This window comes from Anas platyrhynchos, chromosome 4 (genome assembly GCF_047663525.1).
Source record: "Anas platyrhynchos isolate ZD024472 breed Pekin duck chromosome 4, IASCAAS_PekinDuck_T2T, whole genome shotgun sequence".
NCBI classification, from domain to species: Eukaryota; Metazoa; Chordata; class Aves; order Anseriformes; family Anatidae; genus Anas; species Anas platyrhynchos.
In genome coordinates, this window is record NC_092590.1 from 48,713,986 (window position 1) to 48,740,996 (window position 27,011).

General features: G+C 39.9%; 1 protein-coding gene across 3 annotated transcripts in view; it reads right to left on the reverse strand.

Moving 5' to 3' along the window:
* Positions 1-2,886: 2,886 nt before the first annotated feature.
* The window catches only part of PRKG2 (protein kinase cGMP-dependent 2), a 31,084-nt gene continuing 6,959 nt past the window's right edge, over positions 2,887-27,011 (reverse strand). Inside the window, exons 3-19 of one of the 3 annotated variants that reach the window (XM_038178895.2) lie at positions 24,243-24,409; positions 23,708-23,821; positions 21,203-21,308; positions 19,851-19,914; positions 18,982-19,059; positions 17,910-18,004; positions 16,253-16,321; positions 15,013-15,111; positions 14,080-14,230; positions 12,683-12,819; positions 12,446-12,535; positions 10,500-10,641; positions 9,575-9,738; positions 8,743-8,865; positions 7,754-7,816; positions 6,790-6,856; positions 2,888-5,941 (exon numbers count right to left, since the gene is read on the reverse strand). In XM_038178895.2, coding sequence (XP_038034823.1) covers positions 5,846-5,941; positions 6,790-6,856; positions 7,754-7,816; positions 8,743-8,865; positions 9,575-9,738; positions 10,500-10,641; positions 12,446-12,535; positions 12,683-12,819; positions 14,080-14,230; positions 15,013-15,111; positions 16,253-16,321; positions 17,910-18,004; positions 18,982-19,059; positions 19,851-19,914; positions 21,203-21,308; positions 23,708-23,821; positions 24,243-24,409 — 1,825 coding nt within the window. In that variant the 3' untranslated portion in view covers positions 2,888-5,845. Of the gene's footprint in view, positions 5,942-6,789; positions 6,857-7,753; positions 7,817-8,742; positions 8,866-9,574; positions 9,739-10,499; positions 10,642-12,445; positions 12,536-12,682; positions 12,820-14,079; positions 14,231-15,012; positions 15,112-16,252; positions 16,322-17,909; positions 18,005-18,981; positions 19,060-19,850; positions 19,915-21,202; positions 21,309-23,707; positions 23,822-24,242; positions 24,410-27,011 lie in introns of those variants that run through there. The other 2 variants (XM_038178896.2, XM_038178906.2) reach the window with 2 other exon arrangements.

The window sequence follows — 27,011 nt, forward strand, 5'->3', positions numbered from 1 at the left end:
TAGTGGCCCTTAACTTACTTAAATCAGGCAGCACAGCGAGCTCTGCTTAAATAGAAATCCTGAGCCCTGTCCCTGCCCACCTCACCAAAGTTGAGAGCCTCTGGGTAAGGATTAAGGGATGATCAAACAGAGGGGATGTCGTTGTGGGAGTCTATTACAGGCTACTGGCCCAGGATGTCGACACTGATGAATTATTCTTTGACAGATGGTTGAAATGTGGCCATGGCTTTAAGGACAGTCGGAAGCAGCAACGTGCACCAGGCTGCCCATCCTGCAGGGTTCACCTGTGAACCCCCCGCTCTGCTGCAGGGCCCAGTGTCACCAGGGCACATGGGGGGGGGGGGGGCACTGGCTGAGCTGGAAGATGGCTCCAGCTCTCAGACTGCAGGCCCTGCAAGCACAAGCAGAGGTAGGGGCTTCCCCTAGCTGCCTTCTGCAATAGCTGCATGGATAAATACCTTGTTTATGCAGTTCTGCACGGTAATGGCTACTGCTAAACAGCGTGCAAGCTCAAATAATAAACCTAACCCAATCTAATCTTCTATTTGTAGAGACCTTGTTGCAAAACAGATTTCACCCACCACAGAGGAGAAGGTACCTCAGAGCTGTTCAGCTCCTCACAGGAGAGCTGGAGCATCCTCAAACTGCAAATGAAGCCGCTGCCTCCGAGAGGGGCAGTCAGTCCCCCAGGAAACATGAGGGGAACCAGGCCAAGCCCCAGCATCCCACTCACCTGGGGAAGCTGAAGCCACTGGCTCTGGGGCAGAAGGTTAGGGCTGAGCTCAGCTCAGCTCAGTCGATGCCTTCTGTCACCACCTGAGTGTTAAACTCAGCATGGAGGATGCTCCCACATCCCTGCCTGCCTGGCTGTGGCACCTCCTAGGCACAGCACGAGCATGAAGTTGGATGCAAAGGGGCTGGGAGAAGTGTCCCCCAGCACAGACACCTGCCTCCGACATCCCCTGCGTAAAGTGCAATGCGCTGACCCAGAGGACAAGGACACCGTCCCCTCTCGCTTGGTCCCCAGCAGAGCAACGTGCCACAGAGGACATAGCTCATGATAAGGTCCAGCACATTTCTGTCGGCTTCCCTAACCAAAAGGAAACATGACAGCAAACGCCAGCAATGTAAGCTCTCGGCAGCCAGGCACTAAAGCTGTGTAGCCATACAACATTGCTGGGGGCCTTTTCGAGACACACCAGGGTGTATTTAAGCTTTCGTTTTCCTGAGCATTTTCTCTTTAGCAAAATGGTGTGTCCTGCCATCTTCCTGGGGACGGACTTCCCTAGTGACTTACTAGATAATTAAGCAGCCATGCCTGCTACTATCAGCCCAATAATTTAATTGGAATATTCATTCTGGCTTTTGATGTAGCTGGCCAGCAGCCTTGGTAAAGGTAATGGCTTTTGGCTCTGCAAAGAACATCAGATAAGCTTTTAAAAATTACATTTGCCACTTCTCAGCTGCTGTGCATCAATGCAATACTGGCTAAAGGAGGTCAGCCACAGTTTACCCTTGACTTGTGTGGATCAGGAGCTCACCTTATTTCAGTAGCTTTGTGCCAGCTCCCACCAACCAGCCCGAAGTCCCCGTGTGTCAGAAGTCACAGTGATCTAACACTGAGGAGTTCTGCGAAAGGATGCACTTGAATGCTGAGGGAAATCTTGCTGATGTCTCGCTATCCCCCAAACAGATTGTCATGCAACATTAGTGGGGCAAACAAGGAACCTCAGACTTGGAAGAAAACAATTAGCCACCTTGTGGCTGCTGTGCAGGCTAAGCTACTCTGAAACTGTAACTCTCTGTCTGGTGTGATTTTGTGCACAATGTAAAGAACCAGGCTGTTATCTCAGGGCACAGAGTAGCTAGCCCCCCCTTTCCTGAGGCCCGATGGGGCAGCTGTGAGGACATGGTGAAGATTAATCACTCCCACTAGCTGGATAGAAATAGCATATACCTGGGAATCTTGGCTTACGCTCTGCTGCTGCTCTTGCCCGTCTGTCCCTCTGAGGTGCTCCCACGTCTCTGTTCTAATGCGGGAGCTGAGAAGAGCTGCTTCTATCTGTGCAGCGCAGGCCAACTGGTCTTCAACTCAGTCCTCCATTGGGAAGAATCATCACCCCTCCTGCCTCCAGTGGCAGAAGTTAATGGAAAAAAAGCAGAGAGACACCCAGGTTGCTCAGAGCCATGAAATAAAAGCAATTTGACAGAAAGGTGTAACAGAAGTGAGAGCACCGAGGAAAAACCTCAGACAAGTGACCTCAGACGTATCCACAGTGTGCCCAAAACCTGAGTATCAAAACCTGTTTTTAACTGACCTTAAGACTGCGAAGTGCAACAGTAAGTGATAATGTGATCACACTCATAGCTGTCCATTCAGATCTCCCACCATCTCCAGCACCATGGAGGTACTTGAGCCTGAACTGCCAGTCTGAGCTCTTGTTTTACAACATCATAACTCCCCTGGGGCTGGAGATGAATCCTGAAGTACTTCCAGCTGTTAAAGACAGTTTGGGATAGTTCAAGTCATGTTTAGTTTGTACTGTATGAGCTTCTGTTTCTGGAAAATTACAGCTCAGTCATCTGCATACATGGCAGAAAAGAAATGAACCAAATGTACTTGGGACCTCTACATAAATACAAAAGGGCTTGGGACCTCATTTATTGTAGCGTCTTATGCATTCATTATGTTTTCTCAGTGTCAACCAGGGAATGCATAGTTGGGGGGGGATGCTGAAAGAAGTAACATCTGCGACTCTGTGCCCAGGGTAGTCTATTCTGCCTCAGTCTCTTCTGAAACATGTGGACCCCAAGCACAATTCAGGACTAAGAATCCAGACCGCTGTATGGAATGAGACTGTACAAAGGGAAAGTCCTGCACATTCCACTGTAGACTTCTTTTATTTGCACACACTGCAGGTTAAACAAAATATATGATTGCTGTATAAAGAAAACATCCTACAGTTGCACAGGCTTAATTGCTAACTGCACTAAACATCCTACTTTTATTTCTTCACTTAAAAAACATATATATATATATTTTATTTATATATATAAAAGAAAATTACCTATAAATACAATGGAAAAATACATTTGAAAGCTTTTTATAAAACTTGGCTCAACAGTATTTTAATAAACATATTTATGAGAGAAAGACAGAAACGGACACACAGAGAAACACACACCATAATGTCTAATGCTTTTCTAAATCCTGAAAAGAGAATCTGCTCTTTGGTGTCACTAAGCAGAGTTAGCTGCAAGAGTTTGAAGCATCTAACGTCCCAGCTTAAAGCCTCTGCTCCACCCTCTTGGCTGTGTATGCTTACCACTACTTCACACAGGCTTTGCTGGCTTCGAGCTCCCGTGATAGCTTACAACCAGGCAGGGAAACAGAATCAGAAAAATGGGTGCTGTCTTCCTCCAAGGGCCCCATCCAACCTCCTTTACATTCAGTGGAAAATACTACTTTACTTGGACTGAAATTTCTACAGAATACGTAAAGTGATTTGCTGTCAAACCAATGACCACTCAGCAGTAAAAAATACTTGTTAACATGGAAAAATCAATTAGCCCACACAGTGTAATAAATAAGTTCAATAACTACATTGTTTTGTTTGTTACAATTTTTTATGGAAGCATTTTGTTAGCCTTCTGCCCAAACCAGCCAAATTAACATTCTGCCACAGCACAACCAGAAGTTCACCCAGCAGAGGTTCAGTGAAGAACAAGTTCCCCCAAAAAGAACATTCCTTCCTCACCAATTACTAAGGGAATCCAGCCCCAGGTCCCTGTAGACTCCTATTAAAGGCAAAATGAAGTTTGGCACTGGCCTTAGGAAGTGGAGGTTCAGGTTCCTTCACTTACCAGAAATGGGGAAAGTGGACAGTCCCTGGGGCAGTCCCTCTGTTGCCCAGTTGGGATAGGTCATGACCAGCCACTAAGCATACAGCAGTCATCAGTAACTAAGCCCTGAGCACATTTTACAAGTTTCCTGGGAGGTTTTCCATCCAGCATGTGAAATGCAGGATGCTGAGGCATCTTCATTATCTCCATTTAGATTGGATTTTGCTTTAGCGGGAAATGAAACAAATCCTAGTAGGGGCTGCAGATGCACTGAGCTTGGAAGCCCAGCATGACCCCCAGGAACATGTCTGTTCCTATAGCAGTCGTGGCTCATAACAGAGTGCAGCAGAGTTTTTCCGTTTAAACCATGAACACACAACATCCAACTGCATTTATTATCCAATCAATGTTTCAGACTGACTCCCCTGTTCTCATGATCTAAAGGATAAGTGACAAAAATCAGGCATATATAAAGTCATATGGGAAAGCACATCTTGCTATATTCTACTTACACCACTGGCTGACAGTTAAAATTATTTCCTGGAATCCCAGAATCATTCAGGCTGGAAAGGACCTCGGGAGGTCTCCAGTCCAACCTTCTGCTCACAGCAGGGCCAACAATGGATTCAGACTGAGATTCTCAAGGCTCTACCTGATCATATAAGGTGCCCCAAAGCTTTCCCTCCTCCAGGCTGAACAAGTCCATGTCCCTCAGACTCTCCTCGCAGCTTCCTGACCACCTTGTCTGCTTTTTGCTGGCCTTCCTTGCTCAAGCTGTTTGGTGGTTCTGGTTCACAATTTGTTTCCTTGTGCCAAAGAAGGTGAAAATAGAGCTTGAACATTTGAGCAACAAAAAACAATCATATTTCTATATTGTTTTTGAGAAAAGCTTATCATTTCTTGCCTTTCTAAACGTCATTCGCAGCCAGGAGGGAGAAAGGAAGATGGTCAAAATAGAACACAATAGTTAAACTGATTCATGAACAGAATTTTCTACAAAAGAAAAAAAAAAAACTCTCTTATTTTCCCACTGTACATGTAGAACTAAGAATAGGTATAAGTTAATGAAATATGATTTGAAACGGTATTTCACATCTAGTGAGAACAAGCAGAACATTGAAAATGGGAGGGAGTTTTAGCACTGATGTAAACATATCTAGTGCTTCTGCAAAATACCAATGAAAACTAAAATATCAATGAAAGAACGTTTGAAGGAGAACACAGGATTCTGTACTTTTGTATTTTTTCTTGCAAGGTAAATGATTTTTGTCCATCTATTTTATCTTCACACTACATAAAAGCACAGCATTTTAAGAAAGGGACATAGCTCTTTGAAGCAGTTAGAGAAACACATACTACAGTCTGCTTCTCCAGGAAACTTCTATTATGCATACAACTCATTTCTTACTGGATTTTCCTTTGATGTGTTACAGCCTGTCTCACATACTTAACCCAGAGCAAAACTAAACTGGTAAGCAGTTTCGAACTGCAGCATCAAATCAACGTTGCAGAAGTCTTTTCTACATGCTTCTAGATGAAAGCGGTTCTGTCCATTACTGGAAAAAGTAAAACAATAAACTTATAATGGAATGAAAAATAAATGCCTATAGTGTCATCTATTGACAAATGCCACATGGGCCTCTAATCCTAACCCTTTTTTAAAAAATTAAGACACGTAGGAACCTTTTTAATATCAAAAGTAGCTAGTGAAACTTCCAATAGCAAAACCATACATCCCACCCACAGTGCCTGAAAATGCTCACAGAGACACCGTATATCAAAAAGTATTCAGGTCGCATCTGCATGCCCTTGTTATCTAGAGGCACACAGAGAATTTGGTGTGTTACCCAAACAGATTCTGGTTGCTTCACTGTCTTCTATTCTTCAGGGAACATCATGCTTGTCAAAAACTTTGCGTGCTTTGATTTTAAGCAAGAAACATGAGAACTGGTTTAGAACTGATGCCTATGAGTCTCTATAAATGTCCCGGAAGAAGGAAGTATCAGAAATCCTTGTCCCAGCCTGAAAGTTCATCTGGAGGGGTTCCCTCTTCAGGTGGATAGCTATCAAAGTAGCTGTAGTCAGTTGGTCCAGACAACTATGACATGAAAAACACAAAGAAATAGTTATTTCAGAAGGTACCTTTTGAAAATACTTTCTATTGATTATGCATCATTTATATTGCTGCCAGTGGAGGGAGGAAAGGCTAACATGACAAGGGATGATTTCTTTCACTGGATTAAATTCCTCCTTCTTTAAAAGCTACAACTCTAGAAATTAACTTGTACAACAGAACAATAGCTTTAGCATCCATGTACAAAAACACTCCCCAAATATTATGAAATCCAGGATTTCATCCAGAGGCCTATAAAGTTAGTAAGAAAACTGGGCCATGCTAAGTTCAGTTTTGATTCAAATTTGTTTAACACCTCATCTACAAACATGGGGTAACTACTCAAAGCAGATCGTGGAATTGTTTATTTCAAATTGTGTTCAAAGTCAGCTTCAGATTCTTTACCCTCAATCTTTTTTTCATTTTATGGCAAAGAGAAATGGTCCACTTAAAAGGTGAAGTTTATTTATGGATGTGCCATAATACCATGAAAATATAGGAATTTGTACTCTGCACAGTAAAGTGAGCAGTGCATCTTAAAATGCCCATCTAAGAAAATACATTTTTTTGGTTCATCATCACCATTTATTATAATAATGGTGAAAAACTACGGCAAAGTACACAGGCAGAACTACATTTCCATTATCTAACCGAATTTAAGTTATGTATCGCTTGGGTCTCTCTCTCCTTCCTTCAGTTTTCATTAAACATGGAGAGCTATAATAATGCAAATACATTTGGGGGAAATTCTGCACTTCTCATCAGCTGTTTCTTTGCAGTCAAACACCTTTATATTAGTAAAGCATGAAGATATTGAAAGCCAGAGCCAATACCTCTCTTTTTAAAGGTGATGTTAATTTCCTCACTTTCAGACCATCCCAGTTAAAACCATTCAACCACCTGATTAAAAAGAAATGAGAGACTGACAGGGAGAGACTGAGAAACAGACCATTTTCTGTTAGAAGCATTATATTATTAAAAGTTTAAATGCATGTGAACAAGGGCTATAGAACATTTTTGCATGACAACAGTCCATGTGACAACACACTTGTTAGGAGTGGGAAGCTTCAGCACTGTCTTTGCCATACAAGGAAGCAGTAGCAGGGAGAGCTTCAGAACCAGCAGGTACATGGCATCTCCTCTCTGCAGAAGTGTTGAAGGAGCAGGCAGGCTAAAGTAGATGGTTTAGTGCACACGGATGCATATGCAAAAGCAGTACCACACAAAGATGTATGTGTCTGTCACCTTGGGATTCAGCTCTCTTTTAACAACATGAGAAAAGGGAGACAAACAGAAGAGCCAAAGCACTTCTTTTCCACAGAACAGACTGCAGGGCTTAGAAATAACTAAGATGAAAAGAAAAAGCAGGAAATGTCTAATCCACTGAGGTCTTTCTTGATTAAAAGAAAGAGGACATAAATCTGATATTGCTCCAGAGCCATTAACTACTCTTATTGAACAGCAACTGTTTGGCTTTAGATCAGAGACTCAGGAGATCTAAGAGGGCAGATAATCCTGAATACTACTGGCATTCATTTTTCTGCAAATGGAATTAAACTTCTATGTCAGCAACCTGTAACAAAAAACAGTCAACAAGAAGATGTTTCTAGCTGATCCTGCTGAGGATTTATGTTGATATTGTTGCTTGCTGAAGTAGCAAACATAATCGAGTATCTCTTACACAATCTGTCTGGAATGGTCTGAAGCCTTATGGAGTTAGTGGACTGGGTTCTAAAATACCAAAAATATTCTCAAATTAAAAAACAAATTTTCTTCCTGGCAGTTTCTTTCACTTACCTGTGCTTCTTGATGTCATTAATTCCATTCCTCAGATTGCCTAATCTTTCTGTAGGGTTTTGCCTTAAAAACAGAAAAAGAATAAGAATAAAAATTTTGAAAATGTTCTAATTTTTGGAAAAGAGCGTTGGTTCTGACTGCTTGCCCTGAACAGTTACTCAGGGAGGAAGCTTGCATACAACATATAGTCAGATGAGGAGACATAAGGAGGTGTTTCTCTCTCCTCCTTTCTCCCAAAGATGGAGAAATCTTCCAATTTAGAAGCCAAGACAGTGTCACTCTGCTGTTAGAAGTAGTAGGAAAGCTAAGTGGTTGAATTTTAGTTGCACACCTTACATCTTCTTGGCCAGAAGGTCTGTTCATGAATTGTAAAAGGAGGCAGGCCAAAATTAGCAGCTTCAAAGATCCTTTTAATCCCACTGCGCAAACACAGCTATGTGTTCCTAGAGCCGTGAATGAAATCCCACAGGAGCTGGGACTTCAAAGTCAGCAGTGTCACCAGTCACAGGCTGTGACTGTGACAATGTGCTAATGCTTCTGAGTTAGGCAGCTCCTTTTGAAACAGAACCTTTTTGCACACTTTTGAATGGGCTTAAGCCAGCCCCTAAATTAGGACCTAAGCTTTGTGGAGGAGCCATATGCCTTAGTAATTTTGGAAGCATTTCTTAAAACACTGCACTTGGTAATAAAACCTAGTTCTCTAGCTCCTTCCTTAGCCCTCAGCTACACACATTTTCCCTAAAATGTCTTTCAGAAAACTACAGAAAAATTCATACTTACAGAGGAAGCCCACACCCTGCATTTAAGGCTGTGCAGACTAAGAGGCGTGACATGCTCAGAGGCATGCATGTGTACTGAACATAATCAGAATGGACCATGTTAGGCATAACAATGTTAAATGGAGTTGTAAGGAATTTATGACTTTAGTCTGGATCTTAAATAGCTCAAACTATCTACACCCAGTCTCCGTCACAAACTGCCCCTCCTACCTGCAAAGTCTGCGGATCAAATCCTCAGGCCGCCTTGTTATTATTTTAGGAAAGTCCAGTTTTTCAATCCCTTTGAGAATCAAATTATATGTCACCATTTGATCAGCCCCGGAGAACGGTGGACTAGAAAAAGAAAACAACGTTACATAAAATTGCTGGCAAGAACACATCTGGTCATTTCTTATCCAAGCCAACATTTGAGAATATGGAAAAACAAAACAAAACAAACCAAACAAACAAACAAAACCTTCCTAGCTTGACAACCTGCATTTCAGCCTGTTTAAGATAGTTGAAGGGTGTGAAGTTGGCAAACTGCCTGTAGGAATCAGGGATACTGCATGACACGTGTCTGTCAAAGCTAACCCTGCCCCAAGCCTGACTCAGAAGCTTCCATGTTGTACTAACATCAACTGGACACAAAGAAGTGTCATGTAAGTGTGCATGGGGACAAAGAATGAGCCCTGCTCACAGTTCACCCAACCTGCTGCACCCCTTCGCCCAATGAAGGTGAGAACAGCCTGCTGTTAGGTCTTCCTTATAGGGAGCATGAGCATCTGTTAAAGGAACTCTACAATTGTGTCTATAGCCTGTGTCTGGCTCTTTCCTTGGATGGATAAGCCAGAACTGAAGATAGGTCCCCTGCCTCGATCATCTGTGACATTTCTGAAATGATGTATGAGTAGACACACAGAAGAGACAAAAAAAATATCAGTTTGCAAGTTGTTCCTGTTTACTGATGGGGAAAATAACAAAATTCATTTTAAAAATAACCTTTAAAGTATTCTTCAAAACAGATAAATAAGGTAAGAACTTGGCAGAAGTAGGCACTTACCTGCCAGTAAGGAGTTCGTACACAAGAATCCCAAGGGACCAAAAATCCACACTGAAGTCATGGCCTTTACTCAGAATGACTTCTGGGGCAACATACTCAGGGGTTCCACAAAATGTCCAGGTTTTCTGTCCTGACCCGATCTTCTTTGCAAATCCAAAATCAACCTGATGAAAATGAACATATGCTGTATAACATAGACATGCTTTGCACTGAGAAAGTTTAAGATCCTAACTGCTTCCACACCTCCTCTAGAGATCTCACAGTCACCAGTAAAACCAATTGTTCATAGCTGAACAATTACAGTGTTACTGGGAAGGATAGAGAAGTAATTCCATGGGATTACTGAGTATTAGTAGTCCCATTTACTTTCATGAGTAATTTCCCAGATGATTTCTTGTTTTGGACAGAACAACCCGTGTTCTCCTTGAGGATACAAGATTTACCGCCCATGGAAAAGGGTGGGTTGTTCATTGTCCTCAAGAGTGGATGTTTCAAGCTCTCTGAAGGATAATGTCTCTCCAATTTGACTGTCATAGACAAGTACAGCAGTTGTTGTTCACTGTGTTCCCTTTCTACAGAGATAATGTAGAACCTATGATTGCTTGAGGCTGGACAGGGAGGGCATTCTGGTCCTGGGAAAAAATGGTTCCTGCCTTTTCATTAAGAATGGCTGGTGGGAGACAGTGCTTTTAGGGTTTACTCTGTGGCAAGAGCTCTTGGAGGCTGCAGATCCCCATTTTGTGGCTTGAAATAGCTTTGCAATGTCTTTGTTCCTCACCACACAACCAGTAGCCTGCCCTCTTTTCTATTGAAAAGTAAGGGATATTAAACTCCAGGATCCTGGTACTATAATTACATGCTGCCTATTTATATCCCCCTGCAAGGAAACAGGATACAGGCACAAAAAGATAACAGTACATCTTACCAATTTTATGTATCCTTCAGCATCCAAAATTAAATTTTCTGGCTTCAGGTCCCTGTAGACAATTCCTATGTGATGTAGATAGTCCAAAGCTTCTGTCACACACCCAACACAGAACTTGGTAGTGGGTTCATCAAAGCTGCCTCTGGAAGAAAAAAAATAATCATTAACTTTGCAGATAGTATTAACTTCTAAAAATACCTCACTCAATAATCATATAACATGTAACACCCAGAACACGAACAACATTTTTGCATTGACATTCTGTATGTCACTCATGTGGTTGAAGCTAAACCAAATATCTTTTCATGAGACAGCCTTTGAATCATCACATTTTGTAAATCATTTTGCTTGTTTTGACAATATTTTGAGTGATACTTCATCTCTCACTGCAAAAAAAAATCTCAAAGGTTTAGATACACTGCAAGTGCACAATAACCTCATCTAACAGTGAAATGCAGCCACTTTATAATAAAAGAGCCAAATGACACCACAGTAAAAAAAAAATAAAAATTGAGAACAAGGAATTTTTCAACCAATTGAAATGCCAGGTGCTATCACAAAGAACAACCCCACTTGCAAACAAATTTGCTTTAACCACTTTCTGGTGAAAGAAAGGGAGCAAAATCCTCAGTCCTACCTCCCTGAAGGACAGCACTTCCAAATGTGAAATAAATCAAACACTGTGTTAGGGCAACAGTACCGTTATAACTCAAGAATATCTTCAAACAAATTATTACTGTACTTCTTGCTGAATTTGGTTGTTCCCATGCTGACAGATTAGATCCAACCTTTTCGTACATAAAGAAACAACCAAAAGAGACAATCTCTCCTAACTTGCTTACAGTCTGCACATTTGTGGATATGTACAAATGAATTACTCCAAGTAATCGTTTTTAGACAAGTTCATGAAAGCAAGCATCTTGCTTCTCTAATACTAACAGAGATCCCACAGCACTTCTAGCCAGAGCAGGGATTCCATTAGTTGCTAAGAAGGATTCCCCTTCTCTCAGTCAGAGAGGGCTGCTTACAGTGTTTTCTTTCTCAGGCTCATTGCTGACGTTTCAGCAGCATTCAGTGCAATAATCTTATGGCAGTGGCCCATGCCATGGTTGTCAGCAGGGAAAGACTGCTCTGCTGCTAGTTACCTGATAATGTCAGGTAGTCTTAGCTGAGGACACACTTCACTCTTTCCTTTTCTCAAGTTCTACAGATCCCTATCCTCTTGTATAGGAAGTTGCTGCTCAGTTTTTCATAGGACTTGTTCTCTGCTTCCTGGAGAGATGGTGAACTGTGGTGGTGGGTAGCAGCAAACTCAGAGACACTAGCATTAGAACCACTACAGACATGTTCTTCCTCTACCTACATAGATGGGGCCAAGGGACACAAGCTGAGCCTGAAGAACAAACAGTTGCAGGGGTTAAGTCCTCCAGGCAGCTCAAAGACAGCCTCTGGCACAATGTTTATGCTATCCGGTTCTTATTTTGCAATATGTTCACTGATGAGCTGCTCTGCTAAAAGCAGTCACATATTGCAAGTCTAGCCATGAATACAGAAACCGTACTATCATCGGCTCATGCCTACTCCTTAGAAACCAGCCACCAAGAAAGTTTGAATACCCCAATAGTCTCTTTTTTTCAAATCCAATGGGAAATTAACAGAATGAGACTGAAATGGTATGGCTCTTCTGTGAAACCAGCAGGAAGTATTTATTTTCAGCATCTTGTGTATACAAAGAAGTGATGATTGCTCAACAAATTCTCTAACTTTAGAAAGGAGGGGGGAAGAAAGTATTGTAGGCCTATGAATTTTGAAAATCTGGTCCCTTTCCCATTCACAGCCTCCGCAATAGATCTATACCAGTCAAGCTAAACAGAGAACCTACTCAGCAGATGTACGGAGCTGACTGGTGATTTCAAAGGACAAGGTTCCATTTCTGCTGCTGTTACCTGTCTCTCAGTAAGCTCCACAATTCGCCTCCAAGGCAAGCCTCCAGTAGCATGTATACGTACTTACTATCCTTGAATGTACGATACAGTCTGTGGAGACACAAAAACAGCTATTTAGGACAAGCAAAATGAATTGCAAGACCCACTATGTCTTTTCTCCAGAACTCATTTATGCGAAACCTCATTCTAATGCTGTTCAGTGGGTCAGGTTTTAAGGAAACTCTATGGTGAACTTACTTCACAATGAATGGAGAACATATCTGTTCGAGAATTCTCTTTTCAGAATAGATATGTTCTTGCTGTTTGGTGTCCACTACATGTTTCTTCTTTATACACTTCATTGCAAAAGCGATGTTCTCATTTTTCACTTTAACCTGTGAATAAAAATGGTAAGTACATATGAGGTAAAGAAGTTTTGTCCATTCGTTCTCAATAGGTATATTGGTGTCAGTCCATTTCAACACAGCATGGGACTGAAACTGATGACTAGAATGATGGATAAATGCCAGATTTTCTGCACAACTATTCTGTATGATTTTAAGTAAAGCATCAGAGCTTTTTAGGGTCCCAGTCCATACTTGGGAACTTCACTATAATGAAGATAATGCTATCTTTGTCCTTGATGTGTAGAGAAAACAGCAGCAGTTTGGATAGGCACTGTATTTTAAGATTAGTTTATACTGCAATGGGTCCTAATTTCAGTTTGAGGTCTCTAAATACTAGCATAATACAAATAATTATAAAAAAGCAGAGGTAGTTTATGAAGAATGTTTACAATGAAATATTATCCAAAATGGTAGATAAAACAGGGCTTCCAGGAAATCAAAGTAGCAGCTATCAGTGCTCTATGGCTAGCTAAGAATTTAATTTTTAGCTTATTTTCCAGGTGAAGCTGTAGAATTCCCAAACTGGCAGTCAACCAACATGGAAATTTGTTTGGTGAAGTGTGATTCAGAATAAAACAACTGATTGTCTAGCTACTGTAAAGACTATATGTGTTCATTAGAATCACCTTTTGTTTACCATTGAGTCCAGCAACCTATAGAAGAAGTGTTCACACTTTTTTTTCAGATATTTGATACCCAGCCAGAGCAAAGTGGAATTTTAAGACTTAAGTCTAATGAGGCTCTTCACATCCCAGAAACGTATCTGTTCATATTATAGAATATGACCCAAAAGAGCCATTACAAATTGTGGGAAAATTCAAAATGAACACAGCTCAGAATCAGATCGCACTGTTTCCTGTAGCTGTTGCCATACCAAAGCAATTCCAATAACAAAGGCTATGTGACCCTGGAGATCACTTCAGGCAGAATCTGGGGAAAGGACCTGCAATTCAGGGGACACAATACAGGTAGGCACATCGGTAAACATCACAAGCACAAACTGATGAATATACATGTAGTGATGAGGAAGATACTTTTAACAACAAGAGGTGAAAGCACACAAGAGTGGATTTGTTTTTTTGAACATCTAAGTCCTGAAACTACCGTTTAATAAGCCTTATATAGAATTATCTCTGTCCAGGAGTCACATCATGCAGAATAAATGTTAAAATCCTCCACATCTTTCAGCACCTAAATCAATTATTTAAGACAGAGAACTACTTGAATATGTTTAAAACAAACTCTTACAAGCTCAACCCTTCCGAACCCACCAACACCGAGAGTTGTGACAACTTCTAAATTCTGGAATGGGGAAGAAGAGAACTGGGCTACTTTCTCCTGCAGCTGTATCATCTCCAAAGTCACCTCTTTGGTCGACTGTCCACAGAAGGATCTTCTTCTGCATTAAGACAATTAACATAGGTTAATGCTTTCCTTGCCAGCAATGTGTATCACAGTACCCTAATACTCCTATAAAAAGAGAGGAGAGGTGAGGTGAAATTCCTTCTTAATTTGGAGAAGAAATTTCTCTAGTGTAACAGTTCGAGCAGAATTAGCAGAAACAGAAGTGAATCTTTATTTTTACATGGAAGAAAAACATACTCTGCTATTATTCCAGCAGTGCTTAGGCTGAAATCAGAGGCACAGAAACAATAGGTGTGGTCCACCATTGGAAGCAAACCCTTTAATAACACTACTGCTTGGCTGAAACATTAAAAATAGACTGTTTCTTCTATGTCTGCCTATTTCTATTGGAAATTTTATCTTTTGGCAATTTATCTTTTGTACAGTAATACAGTTTCATTAACTCCTTTGGGGGTTGAGGTTGATTTTTAGTGGTTTTACCAGTCAACTTACCATCAGAAAGCAAAAGTTAAGTCCATCATTTGAAAACACTTTCACTTCTTTTCTGTGTTCAGTTTTCTTTGGATAGAGTTAGTTCTTGGTTGGAAATCAATATACTGAGATTCTATGTACTCTAATTTTCAGAAAAGAAAACTCCTTGGACTCAATAAGCATACCTACACAGTTTTAGTGTACTGATTCCTATTGTTTCCAAAGGCCCAACTCCATCAGCTACCATCCATGACTTTACTGACGTACCTATCACTTTTTTTTTTTTTTTTTTTTTGTGATTATCTACTGAAGAAGATACGAAGAAGAACAAATGATCTGACTTACTTTGCATGTCGCTTTTCATCAGCCCGGGTCAGGTTAGCCACATAGCCTTCAAGGTAGGTTTGGAGCTCCTCATAAGTTCCAACGGTTTGATTAAATGTCCTAAAAACCCAATAAAATAGTATAAACTACTGTACATACTATGGAAAGTGAAAGAAACCAAAATTCGTGTTGCTGTATCAGGACTTTACATTGCCCCTAAGCCATGACCCAGGCAGAACTTGACACTATTATTTAGATGGTACAAGTTTTAAGAGATCTGATTAGGCGCTAACCCACTGAAGTACTAAATTTGGTTTGTGAAAGGGTAGGGGGACAGAGCATTTGATCTCAGATCATTTCCTGTTATGTTGAAATAATTCAGAGCAGGCTGGACATGGTTTGACTCTCATAGACACCGATTATTAAGTGTGGTTCCACTATCCCGACCACAAGGACTAGCATAGCGTGAGTCTAGGCTATCATTCCTTCCCTCCAATGGACTGAACCCTGTGCACGCAGTGCCAAAGCAAGTGACATCACCTCTCCTTCTTCACAGGTTAGTGACAGCACAGTGGGAATGATGTACCACCAGCTTCTGGCACGCTTCTCTTCAACCCATTTAAACAAGCTAAAGAACTAAAGAAGAAAATGCATTCACAGCCCAAGACGTCAATTCCTGGGTTGGGACAGAATCTTAGCCCTCAGCAGGACCCTTTTGGGGATTCAGCAAGGAAGAGGAGGGTGGCTGTCCACGTTCCAAGGAGGCATCCTTGAAGCAGTTAGCCCTGAGAAACGTGAGTGTGCTGTTTTGCTTTCCACTGGGAAACTTCTTCCTTATATCTTCCAACTTTCGACTTTAGGAAGTCTGCAATTGGCCTCTACTGGACAAAAGCAGCAAATTGGGCTGCATGATCCCCTTGACAAATGGACATACCCAAAACAGGGACATGTGAGGGATTTTGCTGTCCCCTGAGCCAAAGAATATTACTTAAATGTCAAATATCACCACCATGAGGAGAGAAAGAAAAGAATGACTGAATTACTCTTAAGTTTCTCTGCTCCCTCTGTGCACCCTCTGAGCCTTTCTTCATTAGGTCTCTGTCTAAAGCATGACCACAGCTCATAATACCAAAAGTATAACCACTTGTTCAGTACTCACTTAAGAAAACACTGTGGTTGTGCTCATGCTGAAGTTACTTCTTACTGTTGTTCTGCCTAAGAAGAATGCAGATCATTCCTTAAAGCACAGCATGATACTTACTCTCTATCTATAACAAGGCACTCCACATCATATTCATCTGCAATAACGTTTGCTGATCTGACGTCATCACTAAGAATTGAAACAGATGAGAAGAATTCAGAAGCATATCAAAATCCTTGAAGTACCTTACACTGTACTTATTCACAGAGGGTAACAGCTGCTAGAGGTGAAACTCCTTCAAGGCCTCTGTAGGTTGTATTTGTATTCATATTGTCAAACCAAATACACACAATTCTAGCATTTTACAGGTCCTTACTATTGTCTAGCACAGTTTGTATTCCCGCTTCAATATGGTTTGAATCATGACTCTTTAGAAACCTCCCAGAATATTAGGTGGAGATGTAAATAGCATTCAAACAGATTAACTATGCATTTCAGAACTGATCCTCAGAGATAAAACATTCCACACACCAAACATTTTCCACTCAATCATCCACATAAATATTCATAGAAATGGATGCAAAGGTGCCCAGAAACTCAATTATTTGAGTATTTTCTAAGTTCCTCAATCTTTTGTTGTTGTTTTTTCGTAGCCTGTATGTAAATATTTTAATTTCTGTAAATGTCTTTTTAAGACATAATTCCTTTTACATCAGCCTGAAAATTGTGACTGCTTATTGCCCAAACACATGAGTGCCTACACGTGAAACAACACAACAATTTTGAACTGTAAAAATAGGTGCAGTTTTCTTCTCTTGGCCCAACTTTCCAGTGGCAGTTTTACATCCAAATGTATTTGGGAGTTTATTGCGCATTATTCATACTTGTCATATTTTCAGTTGTGAGAGGGAATGAAGAAAGCTTACTATAAAATATTTATGTCTTATGTGAATTTACTCATACAGTTGGTTACTAAAAAAAAAGACCTTTCAAGGTCTTAATGTAACCTCTGAGACGTGATTGCCCCAGATACCCTGAGCAGTTCCTAAAGGCCAACAAAGCACAGCAAAAAGAAACTAAAGAAAGGGAATGCTCAAGATAATGAGCACAAAAAAGTTCTTCAAAGTTTAGAAGTTTTTAATTTACTTATTGCAAGTGCTATCCAACACGGGTTTAAAATTAAATGAGTGACCACAGCAACTTTGCTAGGCAAATCCACTACAAAAATTCTATCAGGAAGAGATCCCCAGAAGCCAGAGCTTTACTCTTTCAAAACAGGGCTGACATCAAGTAATGCAGCAGTATGGGTAAAAATTATCTGGAGCCCAGAAATAATAAACCAGGACCTTCTGACAGCTCATAAAAGCCTGAAAACATTTACTAGGAAGAAGCTATTGACTCATAGGTCACATACTCTCTGTACTCCTAACAATTGAACTTACCCATGCTAGGAGTCATAGAGAGCCTGGAACAATATTTCATCACAGCTTTTTAGAAACAAAAAGCAACAATGAAGAGAGGGCCAGCAATTTTATTATTTATTTATTTTTTTTCCAGGAAAAAACAAAGGTAAATGACAGTGTAAGTTTTTTCTGGAAACAAAAAACATTAAGATAAATTCAGCCATTGCCTCGACCTGCTGGCATTTCAAATGGTTTTGATTATATTCATTTGATATTCAAATGGTTTTGATTATATTCAAAACAGCCATGAAATGTACAATCTGACACAGTGACATATCCATTGAAATACTATACACCAGACAGTGAGAACTAACCTAATGAGAGCCTTTTCTCCGAAGTAATCTCCTTTATGTAGACTTTTGATCAGCTGAGGCTGTGAGTGATCTGCAGTACTCTGGGTAACTATCACCTTGAAAGGACAGGAACAAAAAATTAGGAAGGTAAGAGTCAAAGCATTCCATGGTCTCCCCTTCTTTCTGTATATTTCATAAATGCTTAAAACTCAGTGAAGCTGCAGTATTTAACAAATAAATGTAAATTCTACTTTCTCTCAAAAATTAAAACCAGTAAACATCCTGCAGCCCCTCCCACATTTTTGATGAAATGGCAAAACCAAACTTATGTATTATTTCTCATCCTCTAACATTTTCTCATCACACCTTTTAAAACAAAGCAAAATAAATGCAATTTCAATGAAAAAAGAAAAATACTTCAGGTTTGCACAGTGGGCAGACATCATATTATCTTTTTGGCTTCTCAGTTAAACAGCCTGCAGAAATATTAACTAACATTTTGTACCTTTACAAATAAATCATCCCTGAGAATTTATGAAATAATCAGAGTTTTATATTTGTGTGTGTTGTTTTTTTTTTTTAAAAAAATAAATATCTTATCATACCACATATTCGAGCACCAATATAGTTTAAAATACTGGAAGAAGCAAATTATATTCTTTAGTTCCTCAAGTAGCACTTTACTGTTTCAAATTAGTTTCCTGGATTGTGAAATCAGGAAATAAATACAACGAATAAGGAAAACATGGTTCCTACTGGTGTTTGGACTGTAAAATGGTCTACTTAACCTGTCAGATAATGAAACATGCAGAAGAAAGAAGATCAGATCTCATTTACAAAAAAAATGACATTATATCTTTGCTACAGAGTTGAGAAACTTCAGAACAAACTTGAATTATGTTGTAACAGCGTAACATGGCTTCATTGCCAAAGAAAATAAGGTTCCCATCTCTGCAATACAACTCTAGGTTTTATCACAGCATTGTGAACATAAAAGCAACTGAACAGATTTTACCAAAGACCACACCCCCCAAGATAGCTTTTGAAATAGCAGTGTTTGTATTTGTTATAAGTTTGTTTTATTACATCTTACCTTTCCTTTTGCTATTATAAAGAAGGTATTTCCTTCTTCTCCTTCCCGAATAACATAATCTCCCTTGTCATAGTACTCCTGTTGGGTGATAAAGAGAGAGACAACATTGCCTGATTTAACATTAGCTTCTTTGATAAATTGCATTGTTTGCAGAGCTGTCAATATGTCTCAATGTTCCATTGATGTTTAACTTCCTAACTCCAGCATAGGTTGTGTCCCATAATAATATGCAAGCATTCCACTGTGTAAAGCTTGGTGGCTGTAACATATCTAAATGCAGTACTATGTAATAAAAAATATTAGCACTGGTATCATCCCTACAAAGCAGGGAAAAAATGAGGATAAAATATAAAAAGCTCTTAAAAGAGTTCCAAATCCAAGTCCATTTTCAAAGTAATTTGGGGCTTGTCACCACAGTGGCAGTGCCTGAATCATCTATTCCAAGCACCAGCTTGGATTAAACCACCAGCTTTTCTGTCTCTCTAAGGAATCCCATTTTCACTGCCCAATTCTTTAACTTTCAGTCAAGAACTTTTTCCATGCTAATTTTCAATTTTGTGATTTGTTAAAAATCCACTTAATTTTTTCTTCTCCTCCAATCATTTGTAGAACTGTTCCAAGACCGGAGTTCCTAAAGACTTTCCCAATACAAATAATATCAATAGCTACCACTACTCTTTCAAAACATCACAGCCATGACTATATACCTAAATTTTACCTCCAAATGCTGTTGTCAGATGCATCCGGAAGACAGACAGGTCTGTTCTCCCTTACATTTTGCAGTGTATGTATTCCAAGGCAAATGAAAATATTACATATCCACATTGTATGCCAGTAATACTGTTCAGGAAAACTTAACAGTATCTTACCACCTCCAGGCAGTCCATGATCTTGGTTAGTTTATCCTCAGGTAAATTTTTTAGGAGAGACACACTACCAGAAAACAGAAATGCAAAGCCAAAAAAAAAAAAAAAAAAAAATCATGACGAACATTTTTCCCCATGATTTCTTCTCATTATATAATTTGTACAATCACACTTTATAACTAGCTAAACTGGTGTTGTGATACAAAACACATAATATAAAACATATAAAACATGCACTAAATATTTAAAAGGTCAAAACACTCTCACATCTTGCTTTTTAGGTAAGCAGAACTTGCACAATTATAGAAATGTAGCAAACATTGCTTAGTTTGTAAATCACCTTTGTATTTTGTTAGGTAGAAAAAGCTCTAGCAGGCACATGGCCCAAATTCAAAATTAAGTCATATAGAATCCATTCATTGCAAAAACAAGACACTATAATACTCCAGCAATGTATTTTCAAAAGCATTGCGGAGACTGTGAAATCAGACAAAGTTAGAAACTTCACTATTACTTTTGTAACTATTAGAAGAGAATTCAGCGACTGTGATGACTTAGTGAACTTGCTGCTAAGCATGGAAAAACCTCTCCTCCATAGCACTCTGACTGGTAAAAGTTTGGAAATCATGGAGCTCTCTAGCTACTGGGCTCAACAAAGAAATACTGGTGGAAATCAAAGATGGAGACAAGCAATGGATGCAAAAAGACATGCAGGGCCAGGCTTGAGATCTCAGTTTGAAACCGTATCAGAACGGCGATGCTTTTTAAAGGAAAAGAAAATATGAAATCAGCTAATTATGATTTGGAACCTCTAACTTTATTTCTTCTAAAGGAAAAAACTGCACATTCCTCAGTATTCCCTGTATGAGAGAGTATTATTCTCCTTTACCACTCTGCAGATTTTGTAGTAATTTATATTGGAAAGTGTTCATAAATAAAGATACATGGTTCTCATATTCAAGTCTCCAAGGGATGAAGAATATATTATTTAATCTACTCCAGCAGCAAATGAACTTCTAGTAGGACGATTTCATTAACTCTCTTCATTGAATGCATCCTTTTAACTTCTAGCCATGTAACCTGCCTATACATTTGTTCCATTACTTAAAAGCATGCATTTCATCAAGCAGATACTGCTGTTTCCTAATGCAATAGATAAAGACAGTCAAAATAAACAAAATAATTATGTGAATCCTAAAAAAAATTGAAAGACATAAATATTAAGGTTATTAAGGCCCTTTGCATTTCTTAATGCACCTCTTTTTGTCCCTTTGTAAGAAACACGCACAATGCTACTGTGCACCTTACCAAGTAGCTCAGACCAGTACTTAGAAACACAAATGCATGAGGTTTACCTTCTAAGAAAGCTTCTGTACTGTTCTTGCCTTGTCTGTGCTGTCACTCTCATGATGTTTTGAAACACTTCTCTGTCCAATGCCCATGTTTTTACATCGGTGATTGCTTTAAGAAAACAAAATAAAACCAAACAAAACAACAACAAATCAGCAATGTTTCCTTATGATCTGGTGGCAGATATTACAGTATTAGGCCATGGTACAAAATAGACTAGCCTTTACAAATTGCCCAAGGACAAATTTTTAAATCTGCAACACCTTAAATCAGACTTTTAAAAGAATCCAGCTCCCACATTAGTAACCCTCACTAAAATAAGGCTTAGATTTCCAAATGGCTCCTTCAGTTTGCGCTTTCAAAGCAGCCCCATCAAGTGAGTAACCCTGAACAAGTAGCCATTTGCTATGGGCATAATCAGGGCTGAATGCCCATGAAAATATATTCCTAATCATGGATAGACTTTGCACTTGAAAACTCCAATGTAATTTGTAAAACAGATGATCTGAAGGAAGAAAACTTGGCTAAAGTATGTGTGACATAAATGTATGACATAAATGTTGAATGCTACGGCTCAGATCCATCTCTAATTCAGATTGATTACATGCCCATGTTTGTGAGATATGGAAGAAGATAGGAATAACATAGGTGAAGAAATTCATGTGATTTCATTTAATCCTATGATTTTCACACATATTTTCCTCTAATTTAACCATTTTCTAAGGGAAAGAAGAGCAAACAAAACAAACCTTACAGCTTACTGACTATATTTAGGAAGGTAATAAAAATATTAATGCAGCAAGTGTGCACAAGACCCAGCATCAAAGATGCAAACAACTAAGCGGCCTCTGTGTGCAGTCACTGACACAACAGAACACGCTGCACTTTTTATTTCTTTCAGCAAAATACGGTGATTCTATTTAATCTACTCTCTCTCTATTTCTCTCTCTCAAGGTGCTACATTGTACTCAGTAGTTTTCCTTCTGTAAGTTGAAGGAATAAAACTTTTCTCTGGGAAAAATGCTGCAGAAAGCTATAGGAAAATAAAATATAACAACTGATTTCCCCAGTTCGACTATTTATCAGAAACATAAAACCATTTTTACAGGAAAGAACAATGCTAGGTTTAAAAAGATGCACAGGTCAGTTGTCAGTCATTGTACTTAATCCTGATGTACACATACACTCTTAACTGGCATTTATTAAAAGAGCTCAAAAAATGTTTCTGGATGCTGGAAGGGAAAGCAAAGGTTTTGTTTTGGTTTTGTTTTTCTCCTAAACAACATCTTTCAGTTTACTTTCCATGAAGAAAATACGACAAGTATTAAAGCTTTCCATCTCCTGTATCTTGTACCTTAACTAAATAAACCAATTACATAGCTAGAAAATAAACAAACAAACAAAAACCTGCAATTCCAAAGATGAGACAGAAAAAGAGGAATCTAGAAAGAAACACAGCAGTAAATCTTGTTCTCAGTTTCAAATACAGCTAATGCATATAAAGATGCTGCTGGGTAACCATGGCCATTAAAATGCTGTCTGGCTAAACTCCTTCGCTTGTCATTTTTCAAACATTGCAGGTAAGGGGGTTGACTAGATCCAGCATCCGCATCAGAGTTTTCGCCTACGTATTTGCTAGCTGTGCTCAGTTTTGGCATTGCAGTGTTCCTCCTTCAGCACAAGGAAACGCAGGAAAGCTAGTGGGGAGGTGTGGATTTCTGGAGGGATTTTAAGTATACAAATACCCTTTCTTGTCAACAATTGGAGAGACCTTGTCCTACCTCAGAAACAATTCACGCTAATCAAGATCCAAAACAGCATGACATCTTACTATGCTGAAACATCACTTTACAATGGTAATACTGTACAGCATGCAAAAAAGAAAAATAGGGAACAGATTCAAATGCTAGGACAAAAACTAATCACATTAGTGATGCTGTTCTATTTATCAGGCAGCCACAAAAAAAAAAAAAAAAAAAAAGAGAGAGAGAAAAAGAGCTTACTCCATCTACATAGCCAGCAATGTTTAAGTACTTAAATTGGGTGCAGGAAGAAAGACCATGAGCTTTTAAAGCAAACAACTTTTGTTTTATTCCATTTGCTCCCTTTTAAGTAAGCATGAACTCTTCATACTTACTGGTGGTTCAAGGTTCCTCGACTGAGACAAGGCCAGAAGTGAGCCTCCAAACACGAGTTATTTTCACAGAATGGTGGAGACTGGAAAAATGGGGATGAGGAATGAAAACCCTATTTGGTCACTTACTGGTCTGTCACAGAATAATATGGCAGACTAGAAAAGGAATCTAGGGATATTTAAGGGATAATTCTCCTTAATGCCAGTCACAAATGCAACATGTAAAGGGATCTTGGTGAGACTCAATAACTTAATGATATGGAAACAAAAAAGTACAACAGCAACTAATTCCTACATACTCTATTCAAAGATAAACTGGATATATCAGGAACCTCACAATAGTCCACACCATATTGTTATAATACACTTTGTATACCTTTCACAGAAGCTGTCCGTGTGCAGTTGTATAAAATGGCTAGTTCACCAAATGCTGTCCACACAGGTATTGAGGAGAGGAGTTTATTCTGCTGAAAGACTTCCAGTCTGCCCTCTGTCAAAAATCAGCAGGATAATATGCATTAAATCTGAGCTCTGTTCCACAGAGAGGAGGGAAAGTAAATCAATGCATTTCTGGCTTCACCACTCCCTCAAGCACAGAAATGGGAGCAGCAAGGATGCAAACAGTGCCTTGAAACACAGGTATAAACCAGCCTCTCCTGGCCTCTAAGTTTCAGAGCTGGAAGAAGCACTTCAATTTATTTTACCAGGAAATAGCATTAAATCAAGGTTCACGTTTCTAGGGTATTTTTTGTTGCTCTCACTAATTCACAGATAAAACTTGCATTGCCCTCAGTGGGGCCAGCATGAGTGATTTAGGAATGCAGATATCAACATTCCTGTCTCTCGCAAAGACTTAGAAATTATTTTCTTGGTTTTAGCACTTACGCATTGTACAGGCAAGCAGTACTCACCTTTGAGCACAAAAATGTGATTGCCTGGCTCTCCCTGTCTGGTGACATAACTCCCCTGCTGGAAAGTCCTTTCATACATACATTCCACCATATCTCGGATTTGCTGAGGCTCCAGTCTCTTCAAGAACTGATTTTTATTCAGGGCGTCTGTGATGAGCTTCTTCTCACTGGTTTCAATCAAAAAGCAAAGTTTCAAAGATCAAGCACTGCTGGGATATATTATTGACCAGGCATTCATTCCTCTCAACATGCTTCATCTAATTTCTAACACTGACAGCATGACCAGTATCACAGATGTATATTACAATCCTTGCAACTAACATGCATCCCAGAAGCAGTGCCACACCACGGCCTCTCTCCTCCTGCACGATCCCATCAAAGAAAGCATCGTGTTAGATGTGAAAAGCCTCCAAGCAGAAGGAACACTCCCCAGATGTTTCGCACTGTTTCTCACCATGCTTTCTGCAATGCGTGACCAAAATACACAGCCTTGCTTATGTGAAGGAATGAAATGGGAAAGGTCTGTCTTCACATTCCTCTGCCTGTACAGAAATGGCAATCTGTTATAAAATCAGGTCCATTTCTCTAACATTCCTGTCTATTTTTTTCTTAATAGCCAGCAGAAACAAAACACCAATGATAGTAACAGAGTTAAATTCAACACCGATGGTATGAAGAGTTTCTTCTTTGTAGTGGGGTAAGCAGCAAGGAAAAAAAGTATGCCAAAGCATGACTAACATGGCACTGCTGGTTCTTAGGAACATGTTAAAAGACATTGGTGGTGGGAAAAATGAAGCAAGCTGTAAATGATTGTGATTAAACAACTGAGAACTTGCCCTGAACCTGCAAAAGGCCATTGATCCCATGGCATTCCCTTGTCATAGCTACTAAACTAAGTCATGAGTGGGACACCATGGGAAGGTCAGCTAGCAGAGTACCTGCTGAACATTGTCCCCACATTTGCACAATAAGCCCAGGATAGAGGGTGTAAGGGGTGGGCAGGGGTGAGGGCTGGGATTAACGCAGCTCCCTTCAGCACTGCTCTTTGTCCTCTATCTTCCTACACACAAAACTCTGCCTACCTCTGCTGTATCCACTTTCTCTGTGTGGATGACAAAAAAAAACAGCATAAATGCTCCTACCTGTGCAAAAGCGCGGTAGCGGTCTGCCCATTTGGGATGACAAACTGGCCCTGTCTCCTTAAGAAGGAGCAGACAGGGGAGAAGTCTTCCCTAAGCATGCCCCTTGTGAAGTACAACTATACAGGGTGGTTTCATTGAAATGTCTTTGGAAAAGCTTTGGGGTATTCACAAAAGCCAGACAAAAGGCATGTAAAGCAGGCACACCGGAGATCAAGGAGCAGCCTGTGAGGACCCCACTGGCAGTAACAGGCCGTCACCACCCTGATCATCCTCACCTGGGACCTCCATCCACACACCCTCTGCTCCATTGGCATGCAGACCCTATTTACACTCAGGTCTGGGAAGTCTGGTTTTATTTGAGCTATGTTATAGGGATTTATTTTTGTCTTTTAGAGGGATTTTGGCACCACACTGTTAGTACTTTGCTTATGTTTCCCGGCTAGAGCTTGCACTTGGACTGATTGATTCTTGGATGAGATTTATGCTGGGTGCTGTCATCACCACCCTGCTCTGTCTAACCTGTCTGGCCCTTGTGGGACAGTATCCTGGTCAGGGAGGGTGCTGTGTGGTCATCTGAGGCTCCTGGCTTGCTTTTCCCTGGGGACCAGCCATGTTCTTACTGCTCCCTGCGATGCTGTCTCTGCACTGTCTCCTGGAGTGGGAAATGTTGATATAGAAAAGGATGTTTTAAAAACAAGATCAGTGTATTTTTCCAGCTGATAGAAGATCTCAGCCGCTGGATTTTAAGAAGGAGAGAATGTGGAAAAATCAAAGCTGGCTGAACTGACTAACAATGAGCGATCAACTGAGATAAAGCTGGCTCTGTGTACACATTGGGAAGCCTGTGAAGTCTGATTGACTGACACATGCTCTAGGTCAAGGGCTTCCTGTAAAAAGCCTTGTAGTGCTTTGAATGCATGCCAGAAATGAATGCATTTAAACAAACGCTGCATTGATAAATCTTTTATGGAATTACTGAGTGATTTTTCTTACTGCTGCAGTGAAAGTTACATTCTGCTTTCAAGTCCCCTTGTTCCTATTATGATGGTGTAGGCAAACTGCCTAACAAAATTAACACCTTCACAGCTTTCTGGAACATCTAAGGCTTCCTCTTGCTTCTATTTGTAAAACAAGGCAAAGCTTTCATCAAACACAGGTAATGTGGGAAAGTTTCCTGAGGGAAATCAGGAATGAACAGAGGTAGACTTAACATGTTACTAGGCATCTAATGTCTGAAAATCAGTAATGGTAATGACAAGAGGCAAGAAAATAAAATCAAGCAGTAATGGTTAAGATTGTGTTTAGAAATAGAGATAATAATTTAGCTTTTCCTGAAAGCAACAGCATTATTAGAATATAGTCTCTAACTTGATTTTCTGCTGAAAATGACCTTGCTTATTTAATTTATCCTGGCCTGCATCATGCACATTATACTGCAATAAAATACAGTAATGGCTTATAAACTGATACTTAAGAGCAAGCACTAAAGCTTGCAGAAATACTGAACCTTCTGATGCTGCTGGTTCAGGAAGTGCAGTGGGCTACTAAGCAAAGGACCTAGAAGTATCATAATCATGCCTCAAGCTCTTCAGTCAGTTGCCTGCTCATTTCATAGGCATCTAGCACA